The sequence below is a fragment of the Felis catus genome, chromosome F1, assembly GCF_018350175.1.
Source record: "Felis catus isolate Fca126 chromosome F1, F.catus_Fca126_mat1.0, whole genome shotgun sequence".
Lineage (NCBI taxonomy): Eukaryota > Metazoa > Chordata > Mammalia > Carnivora > Felidae > Felis > Felis catus.
The window spans coordinates 69,036,326-69,044,426 of NC_058384.1; the positions used below are offsets into that span (position 1 = coordinate 69,036,326).

An 8,101-nucleotide genomic window follows, 5' to 3' on the forward strand; every position below is an offset into this window, starting at 1 on the left:
TTTAACAAGGGCCCAACCCCAGGGCCAAGTCAGAGGGAGCTCAGTCACTACCTCCCCACCAGAGCCAGCTCCGCCAGGCACGGCCAGAGTGGGACAGATTCTGGGAGCGAAGCGGGGAGGAGTCCTGGGCCGGCTGAGTGGGGAGCCGCTTGGCGGTGCCTGAGTCCAGGCCCCAGAGCCCTGCTGGAGAGGAGGCAGTCCTGGGAGGCAGGTGAGCACCCCAGGCCTGTCCTGGGAGGTCTGGGGCTGCCAGAGAGGTCCTGCAGGCGTGGGGGGCCCCGGGGAAGGGGGCGGTGAGGAGGGCCTGGGGAGGGGGCCCTGCTAGAGACTGGGCTGGAAGGGTCTGTTAATTTTTAACTTTCCCGCAGGCTGGTTTGGGAATGGAGACTTCGGTGGGGTTGGGAGGTGGGGAGGCCTTCAGAGGGGCGGACGGGGTGGCGAGACCCCCCTCTCCCCAACCCAGCCGCTGACTGGGCTCTTCTCCAGGGCCTGGGCCATGGGGCAGAGAGCTCAGGAGCTCTGTCGCAGCTGCTCCGACCCTCCCTTAACAGAAAAAGGGCAAATGCGTGTTTGGGGGCGGTTGGGGGTGGTCAGACCTGGATGTGGGCCTCACGGGCCGGCTCTGGGATCTGTGTCTTGGGAGGTGATGGGGTCCAGGAGGAACCGGGAAGGGCCCTGTGAGAGGAGGCAGGCGCCGGAGGCTTGTTTCCACTTCAGGACCCAGGCAGGCCGTGGCTTGATTGGCTTTGCCTGGCAGGGCCACCTGCACCGTCTGCCTGTGCCCAGCCCCACAGGGCAGGGGTGCTTCGGGAGGGAGCTCCGGAGGTGCAGACCAGTGGGGCTCAGCCTTCCTCGCAGCTGGTAAAGAGAGGGGTGGCTGTCGGTGAGGCCAGGGCCCGCAGTGTGTGTGAGTGTCCACACCTCAGTCCGACCCCACTTTTCTGGAAAATGTTCCAGAGGAGCACACCCTGTCCTGTCCAGCAGGAGAGGGTGGGCGGATGTGTGAATTCCAGGCAGTGAGTCCTGTGAGGCAGGGGCACTTGGGTGAGACTTCAGTTTGAAACAGCCTTGCAAATAGAGTGACAAGTTACCGGCCCAGTTCGGATGCCACCTTCCCTGCATGTTGAAGGCAGTTGGGGCCAATGAGTGAATCAAGGGAGTGGGTGAGCAAGAAAACCAGTTCAGTGAATGAATGAATCAGTGAATGAATCAGGAAATGAATGATGAGGAGTGAGGGAACGAGTTTGAGGTCGATGGAAGGGACACAGAGAAGGCCGAATGTAGGCTTGGGGGCAGGCCAGACTCCAGAGAGGACGGTGACCAGGAGGCACAGAAGTTCAGGGAGGTCTCACAACACCTGGAAACAGTTCGGGATTCCAGCGGAGAGAGTGTGGTGGGAAGAGAAGGTGGACTGGGGTGACTGTACTGGGTGTTCAGGGCTCCAGACTGAAGGGGCTTGGGGTGGGGCGGTGGGGTTACAGGGGCTAAGATCCAGGGGCAAGGCTCAGGGCCCTGGAGGTTTTGGGAGAAGTCGGCAAACTGGGCTGAGGTGGGCGGGGGATGGGGGCGGGGCCTCTCGGTTGCTCCAGGATGAGTCAGCCAAGGAAGAGACCAGGAAAACACTAGGGGAGGGCTGGGGGCTCCTGGTGGGAGGGCCCTTTGGAGGACAAGTGGTCCCCCAACCCCCACTTTTGGGGAAGGCTCTAATATACATGTCCACCCCGCCAGCTCTCAGGCCAGGACCTACCTCCTGCCAACCCTTCCTAGGAGAGGCTCACGGGACAGCTTGACCCTCCGGCCTGGTTGGGCCTGGTGCCTGGTTGGGCCTGGTCGGAGGGAGGAGCAGGTGCCTGTGGGTGGGTGTGGTGGCAGAGCCTGTCTCCTGGCCCCCAGGGGAAGGAGGGAGGAGGAGGCTAATGACACCTGACTAGCCCCCTCTGACATCCTTCCTTCAGAAAAAGCTTTGGAAAAGCGCTTATCCAGATGGTTATCTCCAAGAAGGTGGGGGGTGGATTACTGGGGACTGAGAACCTGGGCTGTTGAGGCAGGCAGCCAGAGGCCAGGTGGGGGCTGGGACCTGGATCGAGGAGGGCCGGAGGAGGCTCCCCTGGTCAGAGAGACAAGATTCTAAGAAGACACGTGGTGAGGAGGGTGGGTGGGCCAGGGGGAGGGGCAGAGGCACAGCACCCCAGCCCCATTTCTTTCTCTTTCCTCTCGGGGACTATTTCCCCGCAGGGTTCCTCACTTAGGGAACAGGTCTGGGATGGTTAAGGGTTGGGGGGGGGCGTGGTTCTCTGAACCCTTTTCCCACTCCCAAAGTTGGTTGGGAGTAGGCTTGGCTGAGTCCTTGCTGAAGTGGGTGCAGCTTTCGGAATCCAGGGTTCTGGCCCTGGGTCTGGAGCACTCTCCAGTCAAGGGCAGCAGAGAACAGTTTCATGGATTGGAACTTTTTTCCTTTCTCACTTCTCACTTGTGAGTATTAGGGTGTTTGCAGGAACATTGAGCCTCACAGTCACACACTTAATAAACGAAGAGCACAGGGGAAAGGACGTGGTTTCCTGTAGCCCTGGTTCCATATTTTATCCTTCTGTGTGAAGAGCAGAGTGGCCAGGCAGGTGAGGCAGGGAGGGAAGGGCAGGTTTCCCGTCGGCGACGCCCCAGCCTGCTCCTCTCTCTCTCTATCCTCCTTCCTTCCTACATTAGGGCCTAGTCCCTCCGGGTCACACCCTTCCTTCAGAAAGAGCCTCGTAAAAGAAATAACTTGGAAGGGTGGTCAGGGTCACTGGATACCTGGTAGCAGGGCTGGAAGGAGGTAGAATGTTATAGAACATCTGTCTTAAGGAAGCCGTTGGACCAGACAGTGCAGGTGAGGGAGGTGCAGAAATTAAAAGCTGGGAGCTTGCGTTTACCTAGGATTTTAAAAAATGGCCCTGAAGTCAATGAGTCGTGTCCTTTCGTTCAGTGAACGCAATGGTTGCATGTAAGAAACACTGTCCTTGCCTCAAGGAAGGAGAGGGTTAGGGGAGAGCAGACCCACAGCAGTTATGAGCCCTGTTACTGTCGGCTGGCACCTGTGGGACCCGGGGAGCAGAGTGCTGGGGGCAGGGGCCGGGGCTGTGGCAAGGCCCGGCCAAGCCGACCTGTCTTCCGAGTTTCGCCACAGGATGTTCAGGCCCGGATGGAGGCTGTGTCCACCTTCCCTTGCCAGGACCGAACGGGCAGGGTGGCTGTAGCTCATTCCTGGGCTTGGGGGCGGGAGGGGAGGCTCATTTGCCCGGGGTTCACTTGGGGGGGCTCTGGGCATGGGCGGCGACTGACAGAATAGACCCGCCTGCTCCCCTCATATCCTGTTATTCAGAAGGCTGTATCCGCTTGGACTGTGAGTGCCTTTTGTCCTGGGTGAGGGGGTGACGCGTGTGGCCTTTGGCTGGCTGCAGCTGTGTCTCCAGCTGGGGCAAAAGCAGGCTTGGCTCCTCTTTAGGTAATGGGGTGGGGGGGGTCCTCGAGTCCTGCTGTGTGTTTCCAGGTGGGTATGAGGGAGGGCAGGCTAGCAGGGTGTGGCGGGGGCCTGCCGAAAGTCTGGCTCCATGGGGGAGTGCATTGTCCTTCCCCAGAGAGGGACAACCATGGCCTGGGCTCCTGCAGAACCTGCCCTGGTGCCTGGCCGGAGGGACTCGGGAGGGCCTAGGTTCCTGCTTTGTGGCCTGGGGCGGGGGTCTCAGGCAATGCTGGGGCTGGGGGATATAGCTGTCGGCCTCCCAGCCCCTTTGGCTCACCCGAGCAGTTTCTAGCTGTGCGCGCTCCCTGGGCAGGGGCCCTGGGTGGGTCAGCTGTGGAGACAGCAGAGGGGTGGGCCCCTCTTCTGCCCCCTTCCCATGGGAGCCTCCTGCTCTCACTGGGGCTCTGACAGGCCCAGTGCCTGGGGCTGGGGCAGGGCCTGGAGAACTTGCCTGGGCGGTTGGGCTGGCGAGCACCTGTATCAGAGCAGCCACACTGTTCTGACTCCAGGCTTACCCTGGTGCCGCCTTTTCCCCGAGGACCCGCCAGCCCAGGGGCCCAGGAGGAGGATGAGGGCAGGGGGCCCCGAATTTGGCCTGTGGGGTCTCCTCACCTGCCCTCTTCTCGTCGCCCAGGCCCCGCGAGGAGTGAGGCAGTGAGATGGCAGACTGCTACACAGAGCTGGAGAAGGCCGTCGTGGTCCTGGTGGAAAACTTCTACAAATACGTGTCTAAACACAGTCTGGTCAAGAACAAGATCAGCAAAAGCAGCTTCCGGAAGATGCTTCAGAAAGAGCTTAACCATATGCTGACGGTGAGGTCCCCTCGCCTAAGGGCCCTGCCTACCCACCAGCCCCCCCCAGTCTTGATCCTCGTGTGGTGTCCTTCCCCACTGCGGCCTCTGTCTTTTCAGAGTGACCCCCTGAACCAGCGTCTCACCACCGCCCAGGCCCCGGTCCTCTTGGGGTGCCGAGGCCTGACCAGGGAGGTCCTGGGACTGTGTGTGGCTCCGCACCGCTGACCACCCCCCCCCCACTTCCTCTCCAGGATACAGGTAACCGGAAGGCTGCTGACAAGCTCATCCAGAACCTGGACGCCAACCACGATGGGCGCATCAGCTTTGACGAGTACTGGACCTTGATAGGCGGCATCACGGGCCCCATCGCCAATCTTATCCGCCAGCAGGAGCAGCAGAGCGGCAGCTAGAGGACCCCTCCCACCGCCCCTCCACGCCCAGCCCCTGGTGCTCTTCCCGGGCTCCCCGCAGCCTCCTCCACCCACCCAGGCCCCCCTCCTCGCTCCTCCCTGCACGCCTCCTGCTGAACAGGGGAATGGGCCCCTCCAGAGTGTCGTGGTCTGGGGGTGCCTCCCAAAGGGTCTTAGTCCCTGGAGCCAGCAGGCCCCGGGGGCCCCTCTGTGAGGCTTCAGGGCTGCTTGGGGTCCCCGCGAGTTTTCTGCTCAGTCCACCAACCCCTCCAGCGTCTGATGCTCTGCCTGATGCTGGGTGTCTCCTGACCTCTGCTTGGGGTCTCCCTGCCCCCCGGAAGCAGGAGCAGAGGCCTCTCCTCTTTCTCTCAGCCTGTGTGCTGGGGACAGAAGATTTCCAGGGACTGTGGGTCAGGGAACAGTCGAGCAGGGCTGCCCCCACCCCCGCTCCTGCTCACCACTGATGCGGTGGCAATAAAGGCTGGATTTGGAGTTTGTACCCCCTCACCCAGTCCCTTTGTGACACTCATTGAAACCTTTCCATTCCGTGGAACCTCCTCATTCCTTGGTGGTCTTTGCCCTGGGACCCTGAGGTAAGGGGGAATCTCACCTCAAGAGACCCCAAGGGCAGAGAGAAAGAAAGAAACCCCAGTGCCTGGATTTCCAACCCCCCCTTCCCCCCCCCTCCCCCCCCCCCCCCCCCCAAGCCGCAGCCGGCAGCCCTGGGCCAGCAGCAGCCTCCCTCTCCCTCCGTGAGGGGCCAGAGGCCTTGCGTGCGTCACCATCTCTGGGCCCTCATCCCCATGACCCAGACTCAGACTCCACTTCCAGGTGCACAGTGGGTCCCGTTAGGCCTCTTTGCATTTCCACGAGAGAGAGGCCGTGAGTCTTCGGCCTGGCGTCGTGAGCAGTGCCGGGGTCCTGAGCCGCCGTCAGCAGCTTACCTAACACCCGGAGAAGTCTGTGGGATGGGGAAGCAGGTGTGGAGGAAACAGGGCGGGTGAGGCCGGAGCTGGAGGGCGAAGGGAAGTGGCAGCCTGTTGCTGCTGGAGGGGACAGTGCTGGCTTCTCCCTGTTCTTGCCCTGAGGGAGCCCCTGCTGTGGAGACACAGCACCTGTCCCCTTGGGAAGGCCGGAGGCAAGCAGGAGCCCCGTCTGTGGGCTCGATTCCAGCCTCGGACGGGGCACTCCACAGTTTCAGATTTGTTTTCAAAAGATGCACCGGCAGTTTCATTGAACTGCATTTATAGATCCTCAGGTTTGTAAGGTAATCTGCTTCAGGACAGGCCTGTGGTCAAGGTGGTGAGCAGTCTGTGTCCTCACCTCCCTTCGCAGTGACCCCCCCCCAGTTAAAAGCGGAAGGCGTCCCCTGTCCTGAGGGTCGCTGTGCCGCCCAGAGTCCCCTCCTGAGGGTCGCTGTGCCGCCCAGACTAAACAGGGGACAACTTGCTCACACTTCTTTGGGGTGCCTTCTAATATACACTTTATTGTGGTGAAATCACGTGGTATAATTTTACCCTCAACAACCGGGTGTACCTCACGGTGTTGCCACCTGCACGTTGTTGCACAGCGTGTCTCGAGACCTCGTTCATCTCGCAGGACTGGAACTCGCTAACCCCCAGCAACAAACCCCTCAGCCCCTGGCAACCACCCTTCCGCTTTCTGCTTCTATGCGTTTGGGTACTTCAGGTGCCTCAGATACGTGGAATCATGCCATATTTGTCCTTGTATGATCAGCTTGTGTCACTTATTGTAATGTCCTCATGGTTTATCTCTGTTGTTGCGCGAGACAGCGTCTCCTTTTTTTTTTTTTTTTTTTTCCACGCAGAGCGTGAGTGGGCAAGGGGCAGAATGAGAGGGAGACACAGAATCGGAAGCGGGTTCCAGGCTCCGAGCTGTCAGCACAGAGCCAGACGCAGGGCTCGAACTCACGAACCGTGAGATCACGACCTGAGCTGAAGTCACATGCTTAACTGACTGAGCCACCCAGGCGCCCCCCCCCCACCTCTTTTTTCATGCTAACCACTTTGTAAGTGTTGTCTTATTTAATCCTTAACAACTCTGTGAAGTTTATTTTATTTTTTATATTTAAAAATATTTTATTTTATTTTATTTTTTAAAAAATTTTTAAACGTTTATTTATTTTTGAGACAGAGAGAGAGAGACAGAGCATGAACGGGGGAGGGGCAGAGAGAGAGGGAGACACAGAATTGGAAGCAGGCTCCAGGCTCTGAGCCATTAGCCCAGAGCCCGATGCGGGGCTCGAACTCATGGACCGCGAGATCGTGACCTGAGCTGAAGTCGGACGCTTAACCGACTGAGCCACCCAGGCGCCCCTATGCATTCTTTTTAAAAAAAGATTTTATTTTCTTATTTTATTGTCTAAATTAAAAAAAAAAATCAAGTAATTTCTGCATCCAGCGTGGGGCTTGAACTCACAACCCCAAGATCAAGTGTCGTGGCACACTCTACCGACTGAGCCAGCCGGGCGCCCCCTTGTGTATTCTTGCTACTAACCCTTGTCCAACGTATGGTTTACAAATATTTCTCACCTCTCGTAGGCTACCTTTTCACCCTGTGGTTTCCTCTGCCCTGCAGAAGTTTTAACGTTTGATGTAATCCCATTTGTCTATTTTTGCTTTTATTACCTGCTTTTGGTGTCATATCCAAGAAGTCATTGCCCCTTACAATATCATGAGAATTTCCCCTTGTGTTCTAGGAGTTTTATGGTTTCAGGTCTTATGTTTAGGTTTTGAATCCATTTTGAATTAATTTTTGTGTGTGGTGTGAGGTCTGGGTCCCACTTCATTCTTTTTGTGTGCGGGTGTCCAGTTTTCCCAGCACCGTTTGATAAAGACACTGCCCTTCCCCCTTGTGTACTCTCGGCGCCCTTGTTGAAAATCATTCAGCCAAATAAGCGAGGCTTTATTTCTGGGCCCTTCATTCTGCTCCATTGGTCTGTATGTCTGTCTTTATGCCAGTTCCACACTGTTTTGATTACTGTAGCTTTGCAACGTATTTTGAAATCAGGGTGTGTGAGGCCTCCAGCCTTGTTCCTCTTTCTCAAGGTTTTTTATGCTACCTGGGTCCTTTGAGATTCCATATGAACTTTAGGATAGTTTTTTTCTATTTGTGCAAAAAAACCCACACCTTTAGGATTTTGATAGGGATTGTATTGAATCTGTAGATCACTTTGGGTGAGGTAGATATTTTAATGATATTAAGTCTTCCAATCCATGAGCACAGGGCTTCTTTTCACTTATTTGTCTCTTCTGTGTTTCAGTACTGTTTTGTAGTTTTCAGTGTACAAGTCTTTTGCCTGCTTGGTTAATTTCTAAGTTTATTATTCTTTTTGATGATGCTGTAAATGAGATTATTTTCTTAATTTCCTTTTCTGG

At 57.1% G+C, this 8,101-nt stretch overlaps 1 protein-coding gene across 3 annotated transcripts; it reads left to right on the top strand.

Annotated features, from left to right (window-relative positions):
* The first annotated feature begins 41 nt into the window (after nt 1-41).
* S100A16 (S100 calcium binding protein A16) lies at nt 42-5,210 on the top strand. Of its 3 annotated transcripts, none has more exons than XM_003999777.5 (3): nt 42-211; nt 4,134-4,311; nt 4,545-5,210. In XM_003999777.5, exons 2-3 carry the CDS (start codon nt 4,159-4,161, stop codon nt 4,701-4,703), a joined length of 312 nt encoding a protein of 103 aa, XP_003999826.1. In that variant the 5' UTR covers nt 42-211; nt 4,134-4,158; the 3' UTR covers nt 4,704-5,210. The 3 variants fall into 3 exon arrangements, with proteins under 3 accessions (XP_003999826.1, XP_006943259.1, XP_006943258.1); XM_006943197.5 differs by lacking the exon at nt 42-211 and adding an exon at nt 3,370-3,481; XM_006943196.5 differs by lacking the exon at nt 42-211 and adding an exon at nt 3,406-3,526.
* The last annotated feature ends 2,891 nt before the right edge of the window (nt 5,211-8,101 follow it).